General features: G+C 36.4%; 1 protein-coding gene and 1 pseudogene across 6 annotated transcripts in view; both read left to right on the top strand.

The window, feature by feature from the left end:
- The window catches only part of BMAL2 (basic helix-loop-helix ARNT like 2), a 103,269-nt gene extending 79,729 nt beyond the window's left edge, over positions 1 to 23,540 (top strand). For all 6 annotated transcript variants that reach the window (XM_047743291.1, XM_047743293.1, XM_047743289.1 and 3 more), the window contains 7 exons: positions 331 to 437; positions 593 to 743; positions 1,681 to 1,739; positions 2,457 to 2,565; positions 16,851 to 16,926; positions 18,750 to 18,858; positions 20,214 to 23,540. In XM_047743291.1, coding sequence (XP_047599247.1) covers positions 331 to 437; positions 593 to 743; positions 1,681 to 1,739; positions 2,457 to 2,565; positions 16,851 to 16,926; positions 18,750 to 18,858; positions 20,214 to 20,350 — 748 coding nt within the window. In that variant the 3' untranslated portion in view covers positions 20,351 to 23,540. The remainder of the gene's footprint in view (positions 1 to 330; positions 438 to 592; positions 744 to 1,680; positions 1,740 to 2,456; positions 2,566 to 16,850; positions 16,927 to 18,749; positions 18,859 to 20,213) is intronic.
- Positions 23,541 to 25,688: 2,148 nt separating this feature from the next.
- LOC125106942 (secreted frizzled-related protein 3-like) lies at positions 25,689 to 26,519 on the top strand (annotated as a pseudogene).
- The last annotated feature ends 457 nt before the right edge of the window (positions 26,520 to 26,976 follow it).

The following is a 26,976-nucleotide window of genomic DNA, read 5'->3' on the forward strand; positions in this document are numbered from 1 at the left end:
GAGTTCAATGAGATACTTAAGACTATTAAAGATGTGCCCAGTAGCACTGCTGGATAAAACTTGGAATAATATTTTTTTGGCCTGTGGTGCAGCAACGGAGCATGGTCTGTTTTATTGAATAGAAGAAGAGCATACTCTGGACTGGGTGGGTGTCCATTCTATGTTGTACCTCTAGTCTGGGTCTAGGGCAGCCAAAGGGATCCCAGTGATGCTTATCAGTTACTCATCCTCCTGTCCACATTCCTATTATGCCAACCATATAGGAACCTACAGTATTCTGGAAGGGATTGCATTCACCAATCTGAAGTTTATTTTCAATTTTAAAACCAGGGCGACAGCAATTTTAGGATATCTGCCTCAGGAACTTTTGGGAACTTCTTGCTATGAATATTTTCATCAAGATGACCATAGTAATTTGACTGACAAGCACAAGGCAGGTATGCATCGAATGGGCTAATTTTGGGGGGTACTTTTTAATTATAGCTTCAACTCATTTCTCATTTCTGTGATATCTGAAACTTGAATTGATCCTCAGGGGATTGATTTATATCGTGGTAACCCATTATGCTGATTATTATCTTTTCTTGTTAAGTTCTGCAGAGTAAAGAGAAAATATTTACAGATTTATACAAGTTCAGAAAGAAAGATGGCTCTTTTGTAACTTTAAAAAGCCAGTGGTTTAGTTTCACAAATCCTTGGACCAAAGAACTGGAATACATTGTGTCTGTCAACACTTTAGTTTTGTAAGTAATTTTTTTTTATGTTGTCAAGACCTTTAACTTCAAATGAGTGTCTTTTCTCATCTTGCTAAACCATTAAAGTTGTATGATCATCTGGCTTTATAACGGGTATATATTTTTTTGTAATTCATTCACTGTTCACTGGTGTTACCTCTTAGAATTAAGCTGAAAGTTTTCCCTTTTGTAATAACTGTCTTTTTGCTGGGTATAAAAGGTGACAGTAAATGCATTCACTCAAGCTCTTTCTTCTTGTCCTTCATGCCCTTGTCTTGTCCTGTCACAAAATGATGTAGCCGTAACTTAAAACTGTAGATCATTGTAAGAAATCATTTTGTCCCGCATGTCATTTTTGCATGCACATCTTCTGAGCCTGAGGTACCACATGTGATGGATTGTGTGGGAGTATTTGGCTGAGGGAGAAGCAGAAATCCAGCCTAAGGATTACTTGCCAAGCCCGGCTATGGCTGTGTCAGCCAGCCTGGAAGAACAGCTAACTTTTCCTGATTTGCTTAATAAACTAACAGAGCCCATTCTAAGTATTATCTTTCTGTAAGGTTTTTCTTTGTAATTGTTGTAATGTTGCAGCAAACCAATCCTATTTCCTGATCTACTATAGTTTTTTAAAAAGGCCCCCAAAGCTTGGTATCTCTAGCAGTATCCCCTGTTACTCATTCGGATAATCCTTGCCTGCTTATCATTAATATACAAACTGAGAGTTTGTAACCATGAGAAAGTGTAATTCACAGGGTAATAGGGCATTGGGTAAATGCCCTGGTACTTAGCACATCAGTGCCTTGATCCCTGGTTGTGATATTAACAATGTGTATACATATAAAACAAAAAGGCCAAGAATTGATAAGTACACAGAGTTATAATGTAGTGGCTTAAAAAATTTCCTTCACTTAAAAAAAAAATTACCTATAATGTTTCTTAATTCTAGGGGACATAATGAGATGAAAGAAGTGTCATTACTCCCTTGTAGCTGTCAATCATCAGAAGGTAAGCTTAGTTTTAAATGATGGAGATTTATTACTGGGACTGTTATTGTTACCATCTTTTTCCGTCTTGGAGAGGAAAACATTTCAAGATAAAATTGCAAAGACTTCTAGGGCTTAAGTTATCCTCTTCAGAATTTCTAGAGTACTTTGACCACACTTCCATTATAAATCTTACATCTTTTTGCAATTAGTAGTTTATTCAACTGGCCTGCCACTAGACTGAGTTCAAGAGTAGGAATGGTATTTTACCCATTATCTATCCCTAGAAGTTCTCTGTAGTTTGTGTTACTCAATACATATCTGTTGGGTAAATCAATGGAAAGCAGTAAGGGGGAGTTTTTATTTATCTTGCTTATCCACCAAGAGAATATTTTAACAAATTACTTATATAAATAAAAGTAGAAATATTAAGGAATATTAAAAAATGAAACAGTATTGCTCTGACTTTAGTGTGGAGATTAAAATTGGAAGGAAATATCCATACCCAAGGGTTATGGATTATGATTGTACCCTCAATGATATTCTACATCGTTGATTCCTATCATTCTTCATATGCGTCTTAAACCATCAGGAGTTATGTTTATAATACAAGCATGACTATTTCTTTCAAAGAAAGAAATAGGAAGTATATTGGAGTTGAAATAAAAAATATTTTTAAAAAAGTTATATATACATTTTTAAAGTCTTCATTTGAATTTTTCCTTTTGTTATTTTTTAGAATCCTCTAAACAGTCTTGTATTAGTGTGCCTGGAATGTCTACTGGAATAGTATTTGGTGCTGGGAGTATTGGGACAGATATTGTAAACGAAGTCCTGGATTTCCAGAGGTGATGTTTTCAAATATTTTCACAAGTGAATTATTGTATTTATAAAACCAATATTCGAAAATCAGTAAGTTTTCCATATACAAACAGTAACTAGTTCAATAAGATAATGAAAGAGATCATTTTTAAGGTAGCAACAAAAAAGGTAAGTATTTAGATATGAACTTCAGAAGCATCTAGAACTCTATGAAAACAAATTGTTAATGCTCCAAAGGTTCATAAAAGATGACTTGAATAGCTTTCTAGATTGTTGTTTTTCAATGGGAAGAGACAATACTGTAAGGATTTCAATATTTGTTAAGCTCATCTATGAATTCAGTGTGAATCCTGTCAAAAAGGCATCTTGCATTTGTTTTTTAGAATCCAACAAAGGATACTAACCATATTGAGGAAAATTCTAAAAACTAAAAGTAATAGAATGAGTTAACCCTAACAGATAATAAAATATATTATAAAGTGACAGTCACTAAAACATTTCAGCACAACCCACAGATAGATTAATGGGAAAGAATAGATTTCAGAAATAGACTCAAACACATATAGGAATTTAAGATTTCCCTATTGTAATGACTAAAATAAATGTAATGACTAAAAAACCAACCAACCAACCAACAAAAAACAAAATCCCACATATAGGAATTTTTTATATGGTAAAAGTGGCATTTCAAATCAGTGAGGGGAAATGGATTAAACAATTACGAGCATTATAATAAATTTAACTGTTTGGGGGAAAAAAGCTGAACACCAATTTTATTCTTTACATTAAAATAAATTTCAGATAAACCAGAGAGTTCAAAGTAAAATTTTAAAACTATAGAACTATTTCAAGGACAGAAATACGAGTTTTTTATAATCTTAGTTTAGAAAGTCCTTTCTAAACATCACACAAAATCTGGAATTCATAAAGAAAAAAGTAGATAAATTATATTAAAAACTCAAAACTTAAGCCAATAACCATCATGACAAAGGTAAAAGAATAATAAATTGTGAAAAATGTGTTTCATGTGATAAAATGGACTTAATATAAGAAATAGTTATTAAGCTATTTAAGCTTTCTAAATAAACTTTAATTTTATTAACTTATTTTAAACTTTATATAGAGCATAAAGTTATTAAGTAATTTTTAAAAACAGCTCAATAAAAAAGTTGGAGAATAGAATAGAAAAAAAATCATAAATGGTCAAGAATCTTCAACAATTGCTCAACCCTCACTGGGTGTTGTGTGTAAAGGATGAATCACTGAATTCTACTCCAGAAGCCAATATTGCACTGTATGTTAACCAACTAAATTTAAAAACAAAACAAACAAACAAAAAAAAAAAAACAGAAAATGACTGCTCAACCCCATTCACAGTTACAAATATATAGAGCTGACCCCTTTTTTTTAAGAATTTATTTATTTATTTGAGAGACAGAGAAGATGAGAGAGAGAGAGCATGAGAAGGGGGAGGGTCAGAGGGAGAAGCAGACTCCATGTCAAGCAGGGAGCCTGATGTGGGACTCAATCCTGGGACTCCAGATTCATGACGTGAGCCAAAGGCAGTCGCTTAACCAACTGAGCCACCCAGGGGCCCCCTATACAGCTGACCCTTAAACAATGTTGGGATTGGGGATATCAACCACCTCCCCCAGTCAAAAATCTTCATATAACTTACAACTTCCCCAAAATTTAACTACTAATAGGCTACTGTTGACTAGAAGTCTTACCAATAAAATAAGCAGTAGGTAAACACATATTTTGCATGTCATATATATATATATTGTATATATATATATATATATATATATATATATATATATAGTATACTGTATTCTTACAATAAAGTAAGCTAGACAAAGAAAATATTGAGAAAAATCATAAGGAAGAGATTCCCTTCCAAGATGGTGACATAAGAAGACCCTGAATTCATCTCTGCCACAGACACACCAAATCTACACCTATTTATAGAGCAGTTTCTCCTAAAGAACTAAAGGCTGACTGAAGAGCTTCTGTACAAGTGAAGTAATAGAGACTACATAAAGAATAGTAAGAGAAATACAGACACTATAACAAACTGAAAAAGGGAATCCCCACCCTTGACACTGTAAGTAGTAGTGGGAAAAAATAGTACTGAGGGATTATGAGCGGATAAGTCTACCATGGGGCACATACAAAAAAAGCGTGGTTTAGAAGATCAAACAGAATATACAGGAACCAGCTTGGAACTCTGTCAAAATATCTCAAGGGAGCTGCTGGATCTCTGTCCAGGTCAGAGGAGCTGGCTGCCACAGTTTATATTCTGCCTCTACCCTGAGAGTGTGGATGAGAGCAGGGTCCTGTATGTACATTCTAGCTGGCCTATTCCTTCACTGAGCCCCATGTCCCAGCCCATACGAACCCTGCTGTCCAACCAAGGTGGTCCCAGTATAGCATATAGTAGGACACTAGGACACATCTGGTCAGAGCTCAGTACAGCTTCAGCTGTCTTGCAAAAGTGACACAGGTGCAGAGTACCAGAACACTCCAGGCCTGAACCACTTCAGTTCCACATGACTTGCTAGGGCACTCCTGGTGCAGAGCATTCTGGGACCACGTGGTTCATGCAGCATTAGCTCCAGACACCTTATCAGGGTGTCCTGTTTCCAATGTGTCCCAGAACCCTCAGGCCCAGCTCTGCCTTGTTTCCAGCCACTCTGCCAGGCTACCCTTTGGCAGGAGCCCCTAGCATGTACTCCCTCATCTCTGCTATTCTGTCAGGGCACCCTCAGTGCAAAGAGCCCCAGGGCTATGCTGGCCCGTGACCTCTTCAGCTCCAGCTCTCCCACCAGCACAGCTCTAGCACAAAGTGCCCTGGGATCCCCACCCAGACTAACCCTACCTCTATCCATCCAGTCAACAAAATTACCAGACTCTTAGTCTACACAGGGGACAATCGTACACAAGCCCCTTCCTTTAGGTTTAGAAGTAGCTATTCCACCTAATTCATGGAAACAAAAACAGTAAGTTGGTCAAAATGAGAAGACAGAAATATGCACCAAACCAAACAACAAGGCAAAACCGTAGGGAAAAAAGTAAATGGAGATACCCAATCTATCTGATAAAGAGTTCAAAGTAATGGTCAAAAAGATGCTCACTGGACTAGAAAGAAGAGTGGATAAACTTAGTGAGAAGTTTAACAAATTAATAGAAAATATTAAAATAATCAGAATTAAAGGATACAATGACAGAAATGAAAAATAAAATACAGGGAATCAATAATAAATTAGCATATGCAGAGGAATGTATCACTAATTTTGAAGACAAAGTAATGGAGAGCATCCAAGCTAAATAGCAGAAAGAAAAAAAAATTTTAAATGAGAACAGGTTAAGGGATCTCTTGGACAACATCAAGTGAACAAACATTTGCATCATAAGGATCTCTGAAGGAGAAGAGGGAGAAGAGGGCAGAAAACTTATTTGAGGAATACTGCTAAAAAGTTCCCTAACCTGGGGAAGGTAACAGATAACAAGAGAAACCCAAGAAGTCCACACCATGACAGTTTTTGATATTTAAATTATTAAGAAAGATTTTAAAAGCAGGAAGAGAGAAGCAACTAGAAATATATAAAGGAAACTCCATAAGGCTAACAGCTGATTTTTTAGCAGAAAATTTGCAGGCCAAATGATATGTTCAAGTGTTGGCCAAATGATATATTCAAATGTTGAAAAGAAAAAAAAACATACAACTAAGAATATTTCACTCACCAAGATTATCATTAAGAATTAAGAGGGGGGGAGGTTGGGGGAACAAGGTGGTGGGTATTAGAGAGGGCACGTATTGCATGGAGCACTGGGTGTGGTGCAAAAACAATGAATACTGTTACGCTGAAAAGAAATTAAAAAAAAAAAAGGAATTAAGGAGAGGTAGAGGCACCTGGGTGGCTCAGTTGTTAAGCATCTGCCTTCAGCTCAGGTTGTGATCTTGGGGTCCTGGGATTGAGCCCTGCATCGGGCTCCCTGCTTGGCCAGGAGCCTGCTTCTCCCTTTCCCCCGCCACTCCCCCTGCTTGTGATCACTCTCTTTCTCTGTGTGCGTCAAATAAATGATAAAATCCTTAAAAAAAAAAAAATTAAGGAGAGGTAAAGAGTTTCCCAAACACAAGTTAAAAGATTTCACCTCCACTAAACTGACCTTACATGAAATTTTAAAGAGAATTCTTTAATCAGAAAAGGCCGTTAAGAAAATTACAAAAGGAAAAAATTCCACTGATTAAAAAATATACACAGTAAAGATAGTAGGTCAACCTTATACTGATAAAGCTAGTATGATGGTTAAAAAACGAAAGTAGTAAAATCAATTATATCAACAAAAATTAGTCAAGGGATATACAGAATTAAAAGATGTAAAATATGCTGTCCTATACATAACATGTGAAGGGGGGAGTTGTAGTGCCTTTGGGCTGTCGAACTTAGGAGACCATCAACTGAATACAGACTGCTATATACTTTGGATGTTATATATGGAACTCATGGTAACCACAAGCCAAAAATGCATAAAAGATATGGAAAAAATTAAGAGAAAGGAATCCAAGCTTAACACTAAAGAAAGCCATCAAATTACAGGGGAAGGGAGCAAGAGAAAAAAGGAACAAAGAACTACAACAACCAGAAATAAGTGAACAAAATGGCAGTAAGTACATAGATATCCATAATTACTCTAAATGTAAATGAGCTACACATTCCAATCAAAAAATATAGGGTGACTCAATAGATTAAAAAAATTTAGACCTATCTATATGCTGCCTGCAGGAAACTCATTTCAGAGATAAAGACACATACAAACTGAAAGCGAAGGGTGGAGAAAGATACATCATGCAACTGGAGGCAGAGAATAAAAGTTGGGGTAGCAATACTTGTAGACAAAACAGACTTTAAAACAAGGACTATAGCAACAGACAAAGAAAGGCATTATGTATTAATAAAGAGATCAACCCAAGAAGAGGACATAATAATTTTAAATATCTATGCATTCAATATAGGAGTACCTGAATATATAAAGAAAATATTAACAGACATAAAGGGGGACATTGACAGTAATAAAATAGTAGGAAATATTAACACTCCACTCATATCAATGAATAGACCATCAAGACAGAAAATCAATGAGGAAACAATCACTCTGAATGACACATTAGGCCAGATGAACATAAAGAAATATATACAGATCATTTCATCACCAAATAGCAGAATACACATTCCTTTTAGATGCACAGGGAACCTTCTCAAGGATAGATCACATGCTTATCCACACAAGAAGTCTCAATAAATTTAAAGAAACTAAAATTATATCAAGCATCTTTTCTAACTACAACAATATGAAACTAGATATCAATTACAAAGACAAAATAAAACAAAACCCTGGAAAAAAACACAAACTCTGGAGGCTATGCTACGTGCTAAACCACCATGGAGTCAATGAAGAAATCAAAGAAGAAATTTTTTTTCCGATTTTTTTTATTTTTTATAAACATATATTTTTATCCCCAGGGGTACAGGTCTGTGAATCGCCAGGTTTACACACTTCACAGCACTCACCATAGCACATACCCTCCCCAATGTCCATAACCCCACCCCCCTCTCCCAACCCCCCTCCCCCCAGCAACCCTCAGTTTGTTTTGTGAGATTAAGAGTCACTTATGGTTTGTCTCTCTCCCAAACCCATCTTGTTTCATTTACTCTTCTACCCCCTTAACCCTCCATGTTGCATCTCCTCTCCCTCATATCAGGGAGATCGTATGATAGTTGTCTTTCTCTGATTGACTTATTTCGCAAGCATGATACCCTCTAGTTCCATCCACATCGTCGCAAATGGCAAGATTTCATTTCTTTTGATGGCTAAATAGTATTCCATTGTGTATATATACCACGTCTTCTTTAGCCATTCGTCTGTTGATGGACATCTAGGTTCTTTCCATAGTTTGGCTATTGTAGACATTGCTGCTATAAACATTCAGGTGCACGTGCCCCTTCGGATCACTACGTTTGTATCTTTAGGGTAAATACCCAGCAGTGCAATTGCTGGGTCATAGGGTAGTTCTATTTTCAACATTTTGAGGAACCTCCATGCTGTTTTCCAGAGTGGTTGCACCAGCTTGCATTCCCACCAACAGTGTAGGAGGGTTCCCCTTTCTCCGCATCCTCGCCAGCATCTGTCATTTCCTGACTTGTTCATTTTAGCCATTCTGACTGGTGTGAGGTGATATCTCATTGTGGCTTTGATTTGTATTTCCCTGATGCTGAGGGATATGGAGCACTTTTTCATGTGTCTGTTGGCCATCTGGATGTCTTCTTTGCAAAATTGTCTGTTCATGTCTTCTGCCCATTTCTTGATTGGATTATTTGTTCTTTGGGTGTTGAGTTTGCTAAGTTCTTTATAGATTTTGGACACTAGCTCTTTATCTGATATGTCATTTGCAAATATCTTCTCCCATTCTGTCAGTTGTCTTTTGGTTTTGTTCACTGTTTCCTTTGCTGTGCAAAAGCTTTTGATCTTGATAAAATCCCAATAGTTCATTTTTGCCCTTGCTTCCCTTGCCTTTGGTGATGTTCCTAGGAAGATGTTGCTGCGGCTGAGGTCGAAGAGGTTGCTGCCTGTGTTCTCCTCAAGGATTTTGATGGATTCCTTTCTCACATTGAGATCCTTCATCCATTTTGAGTCTATTTTCGTGTGTGGTGTAAGGAAAGGATCCAATTTCATTTTTCTGCATGTGGCTGTCCAATTTTCCCAACACCATTTGTTGAAGAGGCTGTCTTTTTTCCATTGGACATTCTTTCCTGCTTTGTCGAAGATTAGTTGACCATAGAGTTGAGGGTCTATTTCCGGGCTCGCTATTCTGTTCCATTGATCTATGTGTCTGTTTTTGTGCCAGTACCATGCTGTCTTGATGATGACAGCTTTGTAATAGAGCTTGAAGTCCGGAATTGTGATGCCACCAACTTTGGCTTTCTTTTTCAATATTGCTTTGGCTATTTGAGGTCTTTTCTGGTTCCATATAAATTTTAGGATTATTTGTTCCATTTCTTTGAAAAAAATGGATGGTACTTTGATAGGAATTGCATTAAATGTGTAGATTGCTTTAGGTAGCATAGACATTTTCACAATATTTATTCTTCCAATCCAGGAGCATGGAACATTTTTCCATTTCTTTGTGTCTTCCTCAATTTCTTTCATGAGTACTTTATAGTTTTCTGTATATAGATTCTTAGTCTCTTTGGTTAGGTTTATTCTTAGGTATTTATAGTTTTGGGTGCAATTGTAAATGGGATTGACTCCTTAATTTCTCTTTCTTCTGTCTTGTTGTTGGTGTAGAGAAATGCAGCTGATTTCTGTGCATTGATTTTATATCCTGGCACTTTACTGAATTCCTGTACAAGTTCTAGCAGTTTTGGAGTGGAGTCTTTTGGGTTTTCCACATATAGTATCATATCATCTGTGAAGAGTGATAGTTTGACTTCTTCTCAAAGAATAAATTTTTTAAAAACCCTGGAAACAATAGAAAATAGAAAAACTACAGTTCAAAATCTTTGGGCCACAGCAAAAGCATTTTTTTTTTTTTTAAGCAAAAGCACTTCTAAGAAGGAAATGATATAGGCCTTTTTCAAGAAACATGAAAAGTCTCAAACAATGTAAGCTTTCAAGTAAAGGAACTAAAAAAAGGACAAAATCCAAAGTTAGTAGAAGGAAGGAAATAATAAAGACCAGTGTGGAAATAAATGAAAGAGAGACTAAAGAAATCAATTAAAAGATCAATGAAATAAGAGTTGATTCTTTAGAAAGATAAACAAAATTGATAAACCTTTACCCAGACTCATCAGGAAAAAAGAGGAGACTCAAAATCAGAAATTAAAGAGAAGTTGCAACCTACACTACAAAGGATTATAAGAAATAACTGAAAAATTATATGCAAAAATATTGAATAACCTAGAAGAAACAGGTAAATGCCTAGAAACATACAATCTTACAAAATGAATCAGGAAGAAATAGAAAATCTGAGCAGATCCATTACTAGTAATGAAATGGAATCAGTGATCAACAAAATCCCAACAAACAAAAGTTCAGGAGATGGATTCACAGGTGAATTCTACCAAATGTTTAAAGAAGTGTTGATACCTATTTCCCTCAAGCTATTCCAAAAAATAGAAAAGAATGTTTCCAAGTTTATTCTATGAAGCCAGCACTACTCTCATACCAAAATAAGACAAAGATGCCACTACCACCACCACAAAAAAACAAAACAAAACAAAAAAAACCCTATATGCCAATATCTGTGATGAACATAGATGCAAAAATCTTCAGAAAAGAATTAGCAAACCATATTCAACAACACATTAAAAGGACCATTGAGGGGCGCCTGGGTGGCCCAGTCATTAAGTGTCTGCCTTCTGCTCAGGTCATGATCCCAGAGTTCTGGGATCGAGCCCCGCATCAGGCTCCCTGCTCGACGGGAAGCCTGCTTCTCTCTTCCCCATTTCCCCTGCTTGTACTCCCTCTCTCGCTGTGTGTGTGTCTCTCTCTCTCTGAGATAAATAAATAAAAATCCTTAAAAAAAAAAAAAAAGGACCATTGAACCTGATCAAGTGGGATTTATTCCAGAGATGCAGGGATGGTTCAATATTTGCAAGTTGATGAACTTGATACACCACAATAACAAAATATAGAAATCATATGATCATCTTAATAGACACAGAAAAAGCACTTGACAAAATTCAAAATCTATGCATAAAACTCAGCAACATGGGCTTAGAGGGTACATATCTCAACATAAATAAAAGCCATATACAAAAAACCCAGAGCTGACATCATACTTAAATGGTGAAATATCAGGAGCTTTTCCTCTAAGATCCAGAACAAGCACATACCCCTCACCACTTTTATTCATTGTAGTACTGGGAGTCCTAACCACAGCTATCAGACAAGAAAAAGAATAAAAGTCAGCCAAACTGCTAAGGAAGAAGTAAAAGAGTTACTTTTTGCAGATGACATGGTACTATACATAGAAAACACTAAAAACTATTAGAATAAATGGTTTCAGTAAGTTGCAGGATACAAAAATCAATATACAGAAATCTGTTTTTTCTATATCCTAGCAACAAAATAGCAGAAAGAGAATTCCACATGCTATTCCATTTCTAATTACACTAAAAAGAATGAAATACCTAGGAATAAGCTTAACTAAGGAGATGAAAGTTCTGTACCTCAAAAAGTACAAATATTGATGGAAGAAATCGAATGACACAAACAAATAGAAAAACATACCATGCTCATGGATTGATAGAATATTAAAATGTCCATAGTATGCAAAGCAATCTATAGATTTAATACAATCCCTATTAAAATACCAATAGCATTTTTCACAGAGCAAAAATCCTAAAATGTGTATGAAACCAGAAAAGATCCCTAATAGCCACAGCAATCTTAAGAAGAACAAAGATGGAAGTATCATAATATCAAATTTCAAGATATACTATAAATCTATATTCAAAACAGTGTGGTACTGGCACAAATATAGACATATAGATCAACAGAATAGAGCACCCAGAAATAAACCCATGATTATATGGTCAATTAATCTATGACAAAGGAGGGAAGAATATACAATGGGAAAAGACAGTCTCTTTAATCAACAGTGCTGGGAAAACTGGATGGGTACATGGAAAAGAACAAGATTGGACCACTTCCGGGATGCCTGGGTGGCTCAGTAGGTCAAGCATCTGCCTTTGGCTCAAGTCATGATCCTGGAATCCTGGGACTGAGCTCTGCATCAGGCTCCCTGCTCAGTGGGGAGTCGGCTGCTCCCTCTGCCCTTCACCCCACTTGTGTTCTTGCTCTCTCTCTCAAATAAAGAAAATCAAAAAAAAAAAAAAAAAAGATTGGACCACTTACACCATACACAAAAATAAACCATAAAATTTCTAAAAAACAAAACAAAAAAACATAGGCAGTAATCTCTTAGACATTGACCTTAGCAACATTTTTCTAGCTATGTCTTCTAAGGTAAGGGAAACAAAAACAAAAATAAGCTACTAGGGATGGAGAGGGGTGCCTGGGTGGCTCAGTCCATTAAACATCTGCCTTCAGCTCAGGTCATGATTCCAGGGTCCTGGGACTGAGCCCTGCATCGGGCTCCCTGCTGAGCAGGGAGACTGCATCTCTCTCTTCCTGTGCCTGCTGCTCTGCCTACTTGTGCTCCTTCTTTCTGTCAAGTAAATAAATAAAACCTTAAAAAATAAACTACCGAGACTACATCAAAATAAAAGGTTTTACATGGCAAAGAAAAGCATCAATGAAACTAAAAGGCAATCTACTGAATAGGAGAAGATATTTGCAAATGATATATCTCATAAGGGGTTAATATTCAAGATAAAGAATGTATACAACTTAACACCACAAAGACCCTAAACAATTCAATTTAAAAATGGGCAGAGGATCTGAACACACATTCTCCAAAGAACACATACCAATGGCCAATAGAACATGTAAAGATGCTCAACATCACTAATCATCAAGGAAATACAAATCAAAACCACAATGAGAGACCACTTCACACCTGTCAGAATGGCTAAAATCAAAAAACAAGAGCTAGCAAATGTTGGGGAGAATGTGGAGAAAAAGGAACCCACGTGCACAGTTGGTAGGCATGTAAATTGGTGCAGCCATTGTGGAAAACAGTATAGAGGTTCTTCAAAAAATTAAAAATAAAAATACTGGGACATCTGGGTGGCTCAGTCAGTTAAGTGTCTGACTCTTAGTCTCAGCAAAGGGCCATGATCTCAGAAGTCATAAGATTAATCTTCCATTGGACTCCATGGTCAGTGCAGTCTGCTTGAGATTCTCTCTCTGTCCCTCCCCCCACTTGCACCCACACACTCTCTCAAATAAATAAAATATTTAAAAATAGATATACCTATATATCTGTTAATTCCATTGCTGGGTAATTACCCAAAGAAAATGTAAACTAATTTGAAAGGATATGTGCACCCCTATGTTTATTGCAGCATTAATAATAATAGCCAGGATATGGAAGCAATCTAAGTGTCCATTGATAGATGAATGGATAAAGAAGTGTTATAATAGTGTTTATATAGTAGAGTATCCTGATCAATGAGATTTGTCAGAGGTGCAATTATTAGTAAGAAGTGGTGTGTACATACACACACACACAAACACACACACACAGGAATATTAGCCATAAAAAATGAATGTGATCTTGCCATTTACAACATCAGAGACCTAGAGGGTATTATACTAAATGAAGTAAGTCTGGCAGAAAAAAACAAACACTGTAGGATTTCACTTACATGTGGAGTCTAAAAAACAAACGAACAAACAAGAAGCAGAAACAGACCCATAAATACAGAGAACTGATGGTCACCAGAGGGGAGGAATGTGGTGGGATGGGCAAAATGGGTGAAGGGGAGTTGTGGTGCAAGCTTCCAGTTTTAGAATGAATAAGGATAAAAGGTAGAGCATAGGGAATATAGACAATTGTATTATAACAACATTGTACGGTGACAGATGGTAGTTACAGTTGTGGTAAGCACAGCATAGAGTTGTTGAATCATTATGCTGTATGCCTGAGACTAGTATAACATTGTGTGACAACTAAACTTTGATGTAAAAAAAAAGGATAAAATCATAAGCAAAAATATATTTACAGTACTGTATTTATCAAAGACAATTCATGTATAAGCAGACTCATGCAGTTCAAACCCTGTTGGTCAGGGGTCAACTGTATATACAAAATCAAACCATAAGGTGATACTTTTTTTCATTTATAAGATTGTCAAAGATTTGAAAGTTTGATAACAATATTGGTGAGTGACAGCGTGAGTGAACGGTAACCCATAAACTGTAGGAAATAAACTAATGTAACAACTCTGGAGGGCAATTTGACAATACTCATAAAAATGTAAATGAATATGGTCTTAGACTCAGAAATTCTACTCCAGGAGCAAATATTCTTACACAACTGTGCAAAAGTCTATGAATAAGACCATTCATTGTATGCTTGTTTACAGTAGTGATTTAAATATTTACAACTACAACTTGTTATGGCATACCCATATGATGGAGTACTGTGCAACTATTAAGAGTTAGGTCTATTTATACTAATATGGAATGGTCTTTAAAACATATGGTTAATAGAAAGTGCAGGAAAAGAACAAAAAAAATACAATAACTCACTTGTATATGAAAAAAGATTTTTAAAGATTTTGTTTATTCATCTGAGAGAGAGAGAGCACAAGCAGGGAGAGAGGCAGAGGGAGAGAAAGAAGCAGACTCCTTGCCGAGCTGGGAGCCTGATGTGGGGCTTGATCCCAGTATCTGGAGATCATGACCTGAGCCAAAGGCAGAACCTTAACCATCTGGACCACCGAGGTGCCCCAAGATACATGTTTATATATATGAATATGTGTATATGCAAGCTCATAATTGCTCATCTAAAACCCTTGAGACCAGATAGTCCTCGAACCTAGAATATCTTTGGATTTTAGAAAGATCTTGTTCTGGAATTTAAGTTTTTTAAAGAGAGCCATTAGTTACATTATGGGAAGCACCCATAATCAATTAAATTGTTATTTATGCTTTGAGAAGTATTTACAGATTAAATGATAAAACATGGGAAGAGGGGAAGAGTTTGGGGTAAATGCATTAAATAAGATTTAGAAAAGAATTACTGAAGCTGTTTGGTGGATATTTTATTATATTTTATTATTTTATTTTATTATCTACTTTTATATCTTTTTGAAGTTTTTGAAGTTTTCCATAATAAAAGTTCTAAGATCTATTTCTGGAGAGAATTGTAAATATTAGCAGGGCAAAGTAGGATAAAACATTAGCCTCATCATTTCAAATTTTGGTGAGTTCAGATTAATTCTGATTTTGCTGCCACATGAATTATGGAAAATCCAAGGCATTTTGGTTTTGGAATTGTAAAGAAAGGACCTTAAACTCCACAACATATGACAATACAGAAAGTTGTTCAGACTAGTTTCTTCTCATAGATACAACTAGGTGTTGGAGGGTGGGAGATGTAGAAGAGGGAAGAAATTTTTTACTTTCTACCTCTTTGTAAGTCCAAATTTTTTAAGTTTTCACATTAAAAACTTTACAGTGAAGAAAATCCCTGAGACAATTATCTTGTGACTGCTGTCTGCCCAATTTTATTCAATACTGAATACTTGCAACATGCTATATACTTTAAATATTGAAAGTACGATAAATCATATGTACAAGGATATGCATTAACCCCTCATACACTTTGATCATAAATTTCTTGACAACACTCAATATATAAAACTGACAGTAGCATATAGTGAATTTTTAAATGCTCAAGTGTATGGTTTATACATTCTTAGTCTTTAATCCTATACTAATTTTCACTATAGGATTCAGTTTCCTTCCAGATTTAAGGTTTTACAATTAACTGACTTAAGTAATGGAAAACATTGTATCAGTGAAGGACATTTTATTTAACTGTGGTAAAATATATAATCAAAGTTGAGTATTTTCCCCATTTTTAATAGACAGTTCAGTAGCATTAAATATACCTGGGCAACCACCACCACTGTCCATCTCTACAACTTCCTTCACCTTGCAAAACTCCCATTAGAAAATGATTCCCATTTCCCTCTCCCCTTAACCCCTGACATTCACCATTTTACTTTGTCTCTATGAATTGGACTACTCTAAGTACCTCATGAGTGAACCCTATGGTATTTGTCTTTATAGGATACTGTTAATGTACTGAAGACACTAATACTGTCATATTAGGTCTTGAAGAGATTTATGATTAAAGCATAGGATTTTATTTATATTGTTTTGGGTTTCACTGATTTTGTACCTGGGCATGACTTATAATAAAAACATAACCTTTTTCACTTAAATAGGTTACAGGATATTAGGAAAGCTTTCTTTATTCTCAGTTCTGTTGTTATTAAGGAACCGGGAAGGAATGGATTCTTAATGTGAATGCCTATTTTGAATGGTTATTTATTATTCCATCACTTTACCACATGCTGTATTAAGACAGGCAACATGATTTACCTAAGAGCTCTTACCTCAGAGTTTTATGTTTCAATTTACCACATGGTGTTTTTCAGCAATCCATAGTAAAAATTAAGTATGGTACTGAAAGAGTTAGTAGTCTACTTGAGAAAACTGTCATGACATTCAATCTCCTGTTTTTCACTGTACTTTATCAGATTATGCATTTAAAGACAAAAGTATCATATATATAAAGAAAATGTTTATGTGTCACTTTTTGAAGGTTACAGTCTTCCTCCCTTGATGACTCAAGTCCAACAAATTTAATGAAAGATTCTCATGCTATCAACTGCAGGAAAGTAAGTAGAATAAGTAATATTCATGAAATAAGTGGGTGAAATTTGTTTCTTCTTAATTATTTGATAAAAGATGCCCTCATAAAAAAATGAACTCTTTTCATGTTGTTAAGAGGGAATATAGACTAGTGGTTGACCACAAAGGTGCTGGACACGTGCTATGTGGGTCCATGTTGTGACTCAGACACCTACTGCTGGGTAACCTCATGCTTGTTATTTAAACTCTGTGCCTCTCTTTCCTCTTCTGTGAAACAGGGACAGTAATAGCACCAAACTCTTAGAGTGATGTGTGAATTAAGTGATTTGATACAAAAATAGCAAAAATTTAACAGTGCCTGGTACATAATATGCGCTCAATAAATGGTAGCTAGGATATTATTGTAATGGGTTCCAATTCAGTGGATTAAATGTACTCCTTATGGTCTGGGAAAAAATTTTAATACTATACACTATGAGTATTACATACTGTTTAATTCAGTTAAACAAATACTCGCTATTCAAAAAACATTGTTGCATATATAAAATTGACTAAACATAGTGGTAAATATCTGGAAGAGTGACATACAATTTAATTCTAATGGATCCCAGAAAACAAAAAGATCTAAAGTAGGTCTATAAACAAAGTGGTATTTAAAACTAAAGTAGGAGAAAAGAGAAATTAAATCTGATCAGGCCAAATAGGAAATTTAAAAAAAATGTTTTTATACAGGGGGCCTGGGTGGCTCAGTTGGTTGAGCAACTGTCTTCTGCTCAGGTCATGATCCTGGAGTCCCAGGATTGAGTCCCATATCGGGCTCCCTGCTCAGCAGGGAGTCGTCTTCTCCCTCTGCCTCTCCCCCTTCTCATGCTGTCTCTCTCTCAAATAAGTAAATAAAATCTTTAAAAAAAAAATGTTTTTATACGAATGTCATGGGTCTTTTGGTCTAGTATTTACCTTTTGCTCATACATTTAGCCAATGTTTATTAGGTAGCTATTTTGTGCCAGACAATAGGGTAGAAGAAGGGGGTTAAGTCATTCCAACATAATCTCCAAGTAGTGTACCTTAGGTAGACATTTTATAGATCAAGTTCATCAACTTAATAAGACAACATAGGTAAATGATGTATCTTTTTTCCACCAAGCATTATTGCATTTATTTAGTGTTCAACATAATGTTTAAGACACCATACATTGCTTACAGGAATTTATATAGATGCTAAAATTATAAAAGCAAAAAGAAAATTATTTACCTAAAACTCGAGATCATGGTTACTTTAGCAAAAGAGAAAAGGGGATGTGATCAGTGGGCAATTGCCAGGCTAATAAGCTATCAGTAATATTATATTGGTAAATGATGTATGTTGATGAGCTACATTAACTACTGAAATTGTTAGACCTGTAACTGTGTAATAGTATGATAACTTTTTGGTAGAAGCCTTTAATTTAATCCACTTCCACTCCAAACCACTATTTTCCATTGTAGTTTCATGTGAGATAGTTTTACCATCATTTTTCTTAAAAACAAAGAGCTCTTCCTCCTCAATCCAAAATCCTCAATCCGTATAATATGTACATTCAGTTACTGTTACAAACAATGTGGACTTTGCCATTAGGTGGATCGGTTAGAATAATGGCCTCAACACTTGGGCAAGCTATTAGCCTCTTTAGCCCTCAGATCCCTGACCTCATGACGTTTGAAACATGAAATGCCTGGGGGTGCCTGGCATACAGTCCTCAGTGAATGCAAGCGGCCATATGGATGAGGCAGGCCTACGTCTGATCATTGCTAAGAGAGTTTCATTTCATTCAAGTAGGAACCTTACTATTTATTATTCTTTCTTTTCAGATTTCAAAAAAGGAGTCAATTCCACTAAATCCTTCTGAAATGGGGAAGCCAGAGGCTACAAGGCAAAACCAGAGTGCTGATCCTCCCCACAGTCACGAGCCACTCCTTGGTAAGATTTCTTTGGCAACTGCCCGCCATTTTAGTTTTCCAAACACTTTCTTCATCATGATATTTTCAGATGTAGGAGAGCTCTAAAGGAACAAAGACTTTTAAAACTAAGATTTTTCCATTCAAAACCCTAAATACAATGATCATACTCGACTTAAAGGTGGTTGCTACTGAATGTATCTGTCATTAAAAATCCCATTATCAAAGGAATTAGTTATGGGTATTGTTAATACATACTATCTAAATAAAACTAAGGTACTTCTATTTAGGGGAAAAAATGCCCACTTCCAAGAATAAGCACTTTTAATGTACCAATCATAAAGTGTTTAAGATGTAATTATTCATTTTAACTATGTTTATGTAGACTCAAACCAAGTAAATTGAAGTGACACAGGTTTATACTATCCATAACTAACATTGATCTACTGGAAATGTATGTCAAAGAGAATCAAAGAACTTGAAAGAAACTGGATTTCAGCTTCACAGAGAACCACATTAATCATCTCAAATTCTATTGTACTTTGAAAGATTTCTAGAGAACTTTGGCTAAATGTAGCTGTATGTTAACTCATATTTTCTAGATCCTCTTTCTTATCTCTAAGTTAAATCTTGTTTCTATGGTTTCTTCTTATTTCCTTCTTCAATAAAAAAACCTGGCTATTTCCCCTTTTATAGGATTTTTCAGATGTTTGGAAGAGGATGCTTTTGTGTCAGCCTTCTCTTTCAGATTAAAGACGTACAGTATTTTCACAAGGCAGATTAAAGTTAAGTTTATCCTTCCAGGCTCTATGTGGACACATGCATAAACACTGGCCCCTAGCTTCCAATGGTCTAGAGTCAGTACCTTTTAGTGCTGTTATTTTCTATTTGAAAACTCATAGATCACCTCATTTATGTGCATCAAATGAGTTCTCTGCAATTTCTCTGATAGTACATGGTTATATAATAGGTGACCCATTTAAAAATATATCAGCCTTCTGCAATATAAGGTCTATGCTTTGTCTTCAAAATTTCACTGTATATTATTCTAGCCTCGCTTTGCAATTTTTGGTTTAAGATTCTTATTTTAATTCCAGTTAGCTAACATACAGTGTAATATTAGTTTCAGGTGTACAATATAGTGACTCATCAGCATTGTACAATACTGGGCATTCATCACAACTGTCCTCCTTCATCCCCATCACCTGTCTCTCCCATACACCTGCCCTCCTCCCCTCTAATTACCATCAGTTTGTTCTCTGTAATTAGGACTCTGTTTGTTGCTTTCTCTATTTTTTGCTCGCTTTGCCATTCTTAATGATATTCATCTTTTAATCTTCAAATGTACTTACACAGGTCTGTATTTTAATTTGATAGGTGACAGTGCCCAGCTGGATTTTGATGCCCTGTGTGACAATGATGACACAGCCATGGCTGCCTTCATGAATTACTTTGAAGCAGAGGGGGGCCTGGGAGACCCCGGGGACCTCGGTGACATCCACTGGACACTCTAGCATTTGATTCTTAATTCTTACAAATTAGGAATGTGTTAAAGCATTTCATTGACAAAAAAAAAAACAACTATAAAATCTTCTGTACTGTCTTGGTACTGTTTTTATCTTTTATTCCTATTAATAGTCTACCAATTGTTATAGATGTGCACCTTACTTCCACGGCAGTATGGGGAAATGTGATGTTTCCCTTCACAAAGAATGGCTCAGAGTTTCCTACAGACAGATCCCTTTTCTCAGTGACATGGCTTAATACCCACTAGTTGCTATCTTTTTGTTAAAATATTTCTCATCAAGAATATCACATACATCTTGTTTTGGTTTTGTTTTTATTTTCTGATGCAGTTTTTGAGTGTGGGGAATAAATTGACATTTTCCTGTGTCTAAGATTAATTTATAATGGACTTATACTAATAGATTTATAGAAGTTGGAACATCTCCATTTCTTGTATATTTCCTGAATTGAGGATAAGGCTTATACACTTTAAGAAAACTCTGAGCCCTTGAACACCTAAAGAGAGGGTACAATTGGTAGTCATAATTGCAGTGAATACTATGTTCAGTCATTGTAAACTTGGGCAAACATAACCAGGATAGTTATGCTTGGTCAAGCACTTAAGATGGGCTTTAAATGAGAGAATTTATTTAAAACTCAGGAAAAAAAAAAAAAAAGTTAAGGGATTTTCAGTTGGCTTACAGAAAAGGAAAGATCTTGGGGCCTAGATCTTGATAATTATCCTTTGCATATAAGAATTGTTGCTAATGTAACCAGTCAAGATTTTCATTACATGTAAAACCAGTTTTTGATGCAGAAAATGAGCTTAGTGAAAGATTAGCCCTGGACAAAAATACAAGCCCAAGCAGGTTAAATATCTTTTGAGAAGTCACAGTTAAATTTATATTTTTAAAATGTTTAATGTGTATATATCAGTTTCTTGATACACATTTGGGAAAGCAATGGTCTCACTGGTTAAATTATTAGTTAACTGACCCATGAACTAGCTGTGGCCTTCTAGAATAGGCAATTACAATTAATGTTGCCTGAAACCAAAGGTAATTATACAAATGCTAAGTGTAGTTTTGAAACTGAGGCAATGAGAAAGAATTCAAAAACCAATTTTCTAGCTATCATTACATATTTGGAGATCATTTTTTAACTAGTAATTGAGGAGTGGCCTATACTGATTACAAGAAGAATATTTAAAATCATATACGTATGTCTACCTTTCTGAAGGTCATACTTTCATAATACTGTATGTTTTCATAGTTCTTTCTAGTTTACCAAATGTGTTTTCATGTGCTTTCTTTGGTGCCCCCCAAATGAAAGTACGATAGTCTGGGAAGCTAATGGGGAAGCTGGAAGCTCAGATGTGGGGGAGCCAATGCAGTTCTCTTCCTCTATGTGGTGCTACAGCAGCTAGCTCTCCGAGTCTCGCACCAAAACAAATATTATTTTGGCCTTGCATATTTCTTTTGGCTGTATATAATAGATTAGAACTTTTGTCAAACTGGTTAATGGCAAACATACCACCAGGTAACAGGCCAAAAAGCACACATTCCCTTCAGCTGGGACCTCTGCAGTGGCTACATGGGGAAGGGAAGTATTGGCACATTGTCCTCCAGGCAATACAGTATTGGAGAGTCAGCACCACTCCCGGTTCTGGGACTTGAGGGACTTGGCAAGTTTACAATAACCCAGAGAAATCCTACAGGATGGGGGAGACTGGTTTGCAGCAGGCTAAGCATGATTGTTCTTGCTTCTTCAGACTTAAAACAATCACATCTCCTCTTTAAGTCTGAGGCCATACCAAGATTAACAGTTTAAGGTCTAAACCATTGCAGGTTGGACTTGGCCTCCAGAGTTGACTAAGCTAGGGGTAGCAAGGTGGGTCACTGTGACTGGATGACCTTGAAAGGAGAGGGGCTAACCCTCCTGATGCAAGGCTCTGGGAGGCAGAGTTTCTAGAGGCCATCACTACTACATATAGAAGCATTTTTTCTCTTTGCAAGAAGAAGCATTAGTTCATAGACTGGTGGGCAGATAGCCAATTTAAGGCTTTGATCCTATAATAACCCACTCGAGGATTTTTCTGGACCCAGAATCCAATCCATGCAATGCAGGATAATTCTAACTCTCCCATGTTTAGTGTTTTCTCTGAAATGTGTTGCATTTACATTGAATTGCTGTTAGGAGAGACAGATATTTTTATGGCTTATGCTATATTAATTTTTCTCCTAACCATTAATTTCTTGCATTTTGATGAAAAGCATCTACACATTGAATGAGATAATAAAAAGGATATTCTAGTTCTTCCCCCCCCCCCCCATAAGTCTAAGAATTACTTACAATAACACAGTGGAGTGGGGAAGAGCCTGGAATCAGAAAGAGCCTGCTCACCCTAAGTTTACCTGTGTGACCTCAAGTAAGCCATTTAAACACTCTGTATGTGCCTCAGTTTCCTCCTCTGTAACAAGAGGTTTGATCTCTCTGTTTACTTCCAGTTTTGATTCTATGATTCTAACCCATGGGACTTGAGCATTAGGGTCAGACTCTAGAACTGTGTTGTCGGGTATGGAGCCACAGGCCACGTGTGGCTGCTGAGCACTTGAAATGTAGCTAATGCAAATTGAGATAGACTGAAATGTAAAATGCAAACCAGATTTCGTACATTTAGTATAAAAAGAGAACATAACATATCACATTAACAGTTTTATAATGGGACACCTGGCTGGTTCAGTCAGAGGAACACACGACTCTTGATCTCAGGGTCGTGAATTTAAGCCCCAAGTTGGGCATGGAACTTACTTAAAAATAAATAAAAATTTAAAAATAAATATAAAAAACTATCTTTTAAAAAAGTAGTTTTATACTGATCACATACTCAAGTATTTTGGATATACTGAATTATATAAAACATTAACATTTTAGTTTTTACTTTTTTAATGTGGCTACAAGAAAATTTTAAATTACCCATGTGGCATATATTATATTTCTATTGGACAGTGCTGCTCTGAAACATTTTATTAAGTGGATATTATTGAGTAGACCAAAGGTTATACCGTAACTATGATATTTACCTCTAAATGCCATGGTTTAAGAAACAATTGTTTATTGATCCTTGATTTAGTATAATCCAATAACTGTGAACTCCTATCCATGTATCCAAATTTAAAACTTTTTGAAACTAGTAAATCTGAAAATGTTCTCAGTTATTTCATTACATGATAATAACCTGAAATCAAATAAAACTTCAGGTGTATATGTTGACACCCTATTGCAATCACTAAATCTGGAAATCCACCGAGAAATAAACAGGAAAGTAGAGGATAGAGGCTTTTGGTAAATAAGTGGGATTAAAGTATTTCATTACAGTGTCATAGTGGGGAAAGGCTCTATTTATTAGTCCTATTTGAGGAATTTCTGTAGCATCAGGGCACAGTAAATGAAATAACCACTACCTAGTTATCGGACCATGTCTGGTAGTGTCATTTCAGATCCTGCTCTGAAGAATCATCTACCACTCAGGTAGGTAATTGTTTGGCTCTGGATTTGGAAATTCAGATTTGCCAAGCACAGTTATGAGAAGAGCAGGTTAAAGATCTAAAATGATCAGAAGCCACTAAGGAAAACTGCCAAACGGCCACTAGGTGTCACTTTTCCATTTCTAGAGTGCTTTGTTTTCATTAATTTTTCCAAGTTCTACATGGCCAAGGGGAGGCATTTATGACTTGTATTTAGATTAGGTCTGCCTCTCTGGTATGGGTTATTTTATGAGAAATACTTTTTAAGAGAAGTCTGGGAAGATGTTTCCCATATAAGAGCCTTGGTTTAAGATCCTTTCCAGATGTGGCTCCAATAAAAGTTGACCATAGAAAGAAAACTTGTCTAACCTGGAACACACTTCTGAATTCACTTGAGACTATATGGTATGTGTGTGTCACTGCTCCTACATTCCTGTGCTTAGTTTTGTTTTTTATACAATTTTTAGCTTTTTTCCAGTTTACTTGCTTTTGTCTGTATATTGGTATTTTTTTTAATTTTGTGGTAAGTAATGAAAAGTGAAATTAAACTATATTTTATAATAATTACTAGTTTGAAGTTTTTTTAAACATAATATATTAAACTTCTCCCGCCCAAAAAAGTATCTCCTTAACTACTTTCTAAAGTGGAAACAGACTAGAAGATTCAATCTTCCCAAACCACAGGGCAGAGGGGTATACTGAACTACATTCCTCTTTATATATTTGTGTGGGTTCATGAGGGTTCACTAATGGCTATAACCATCTTCTTGTCCATAATGGCACTTAGAACTTCCCAGAACATGTTGTTCTTGCAAGTGGCAACCTCAGTGGAAAGTGAGATTCTCTATTTCCTAGTTATTCACACAAAAATGTCCATCGTTTGGGCCTTTGCATCAACTTGGTTCACATAGAGTTTCCTGAGGTCACCAGGCTGGAATATATAGATTGGTTGGTTTTTGGTTACATGCCCAAACCTGTATTTTAAAAGGTATCCTTGAAAGGGAAAGGATGTCAACAATAGCCAGCTGCCTGACATTCTAGGGCCAGTAGAAAGAATGGGGATGTGTGCAGAAAGGACAATGGAAAACTTGTAATTTATGATGGTTGATGATTTCAGAGGATTGTGGGTTTAGCTCTTTGAATCTAGGGTCTTGTTTTTGGTTATTTTGGGGGGCTGTGAGAGGGTAGTGAGTAACAGCAAGTTGTATCATGTATTTTGAACACTGATCATCTTTTTTGTTTAATACCCAGCCACTAGGTGCTTTGGGGGACCCAGTCTATTGCCTCAGTGTGTGTTTGGAGACTCCGTAAAGAGTTGTCTTAAGTTCTTGTCCAGCTGTGTGTCTCTGGCATAGGATGTATTTTCTTAGGCAGTCCTAGTTCTTAAGCTCACATTTAGGTAGTATTTTCCACATTTATTCCTGTCCAAGGAAATCAGTCCCATTTTACCTTGCAAGTAAATATGTCACATTTTTTTTGCAATAATTTTTTTCTTCAAAAGATAACACAAAAATGAGAGGCCTAGATTATGGATATTTATAATTTAATAGAAGTCTTAAAAAATCTTAGTTAGTCCAGCTCAAAATGGTGATATAGGAAGATCCTGAATCCGCCTCCTCTCATGGATTGACCAAATCGACAGTGGTGGAGAAGAGACCATGAAGCAGGCCCCTCAGAGCCCTGGACACTGTTGCTCCTGTCACAATCACAGTCGGCCTTAGTGTAGGAGGGATGCTGCCATGGGCTGGGCTCGGGTTGGTGCCCTGGCTGTGCCCTGCCTGCTGTGGATTTCTGGGGCCAGCCTGCGGCAGAGGCTGCGATGTCTGCCTCCCTACCCTAGAACATGACAAAGATGCCCAAACCCTTGCACCCCAGTACACAGACCAAAGCCATCTTGGCCACTGAGCAGTTTGAAGGTCTGCTGGGCACCACCAGGAGCCCATATCTTCCCTTACTCTGTGCCATATATACGTTCATCTGCACCATTCTTTCCAACAAGAGCACATTAAGTTCTGCAAGTCAGCCCAGAGGGCTGCAAGCCCATCTTCATCAGGTAAACCACCTGTGGTCTGAGAGCTAAGCCTACAAGGAGCTGCCATTTATGACTGGGGCACGTGCATCTTTCACAAGGCCATTATCACTATGGGCAGAGTGAATTTCCCTATGGATCCTAGTAACGGAAACTGTAGAGGGGCAAGCAGTGAATACTGCAAATGTAAACCTATTTGGGCTACACAAAGGACCTAGGTCCAAACGAATTTTAACACCATAGTTCAGAGAGGAAAAAGTAAGAGATGAAGACAAATGCCGTGGTGTGACTGCATCAGTTGAGGTGAAGGAGATCCTAAGGGCTTCTCTAATATAACATTCCAAGCACACCATTAACTTTTACACCAATTCTGGCTGCTTATGTCCTCATTCATAGTAATGAGTAGTATATCATTATGGGTTATGAAGGTGAGTGATGCTCCAGATTACTCTGGGGGGAAAGTAATATTACTAAGAAATGGCAGGATCAACTCTGTGAAAAAGTTAAGCACTGGGATAAGAAGCTCTGTCATCTTAGAACAGAAGTGAGTCTAGCCATAGTAATTCCATGAAGAGTCAGACGTCTGGCAGGAACTCTAACCCCCTACAAGCACACAGCTAAACCCTGAAATGCAAGAACAACAGTGAACTTCATATGAAGACTTGCATTGCTGGACTAGCAAAGGAAAATTGCATGGTTGAACATGATAGTCTGTTATTTACCATGTAAATGGGTGTTACCTCCACTTTTCTCTTTTCTCCTTCCCTTTTTTGTAGTTTGAGTACAGATTCTTAAATATATTATATGTACTCAACTTAAAGAGCACAGTCTGTAACTAAATTGTGAAAAGTTAAAGACAAGGGGAGAATCTTAAAAGCAGTGAGGAAAACAACTGGATGCATACAAGGAACCTCCATAAGACTATCACCAGATTTTTCTGCAGAAACTAAGCAGACCAGAAGGGAGTGACACCATATATTCAAAATGCTGAAAGGAAAATAATGCTGCCAACCCAGAATACTCTATCCAGGAACGATCATTCAGAATAGGAGAGATCCACAGTTTCCCAAACAAAAGT

The sequence above is a fragment of the Lutra lutra genome, chromosome 8 (assembly GCF_902655055.1).
Source record: "Lutra lutra chromosome 8, mLutLut1.2, whole genome shotgun sequence".
NCBI classification, from domain to species: domain Eukaryota; kingdom Metazoa; phylum Chordata; class Mammalia; order Carnivora; family Mustelidae; genus Lutra; species Lutra lutra.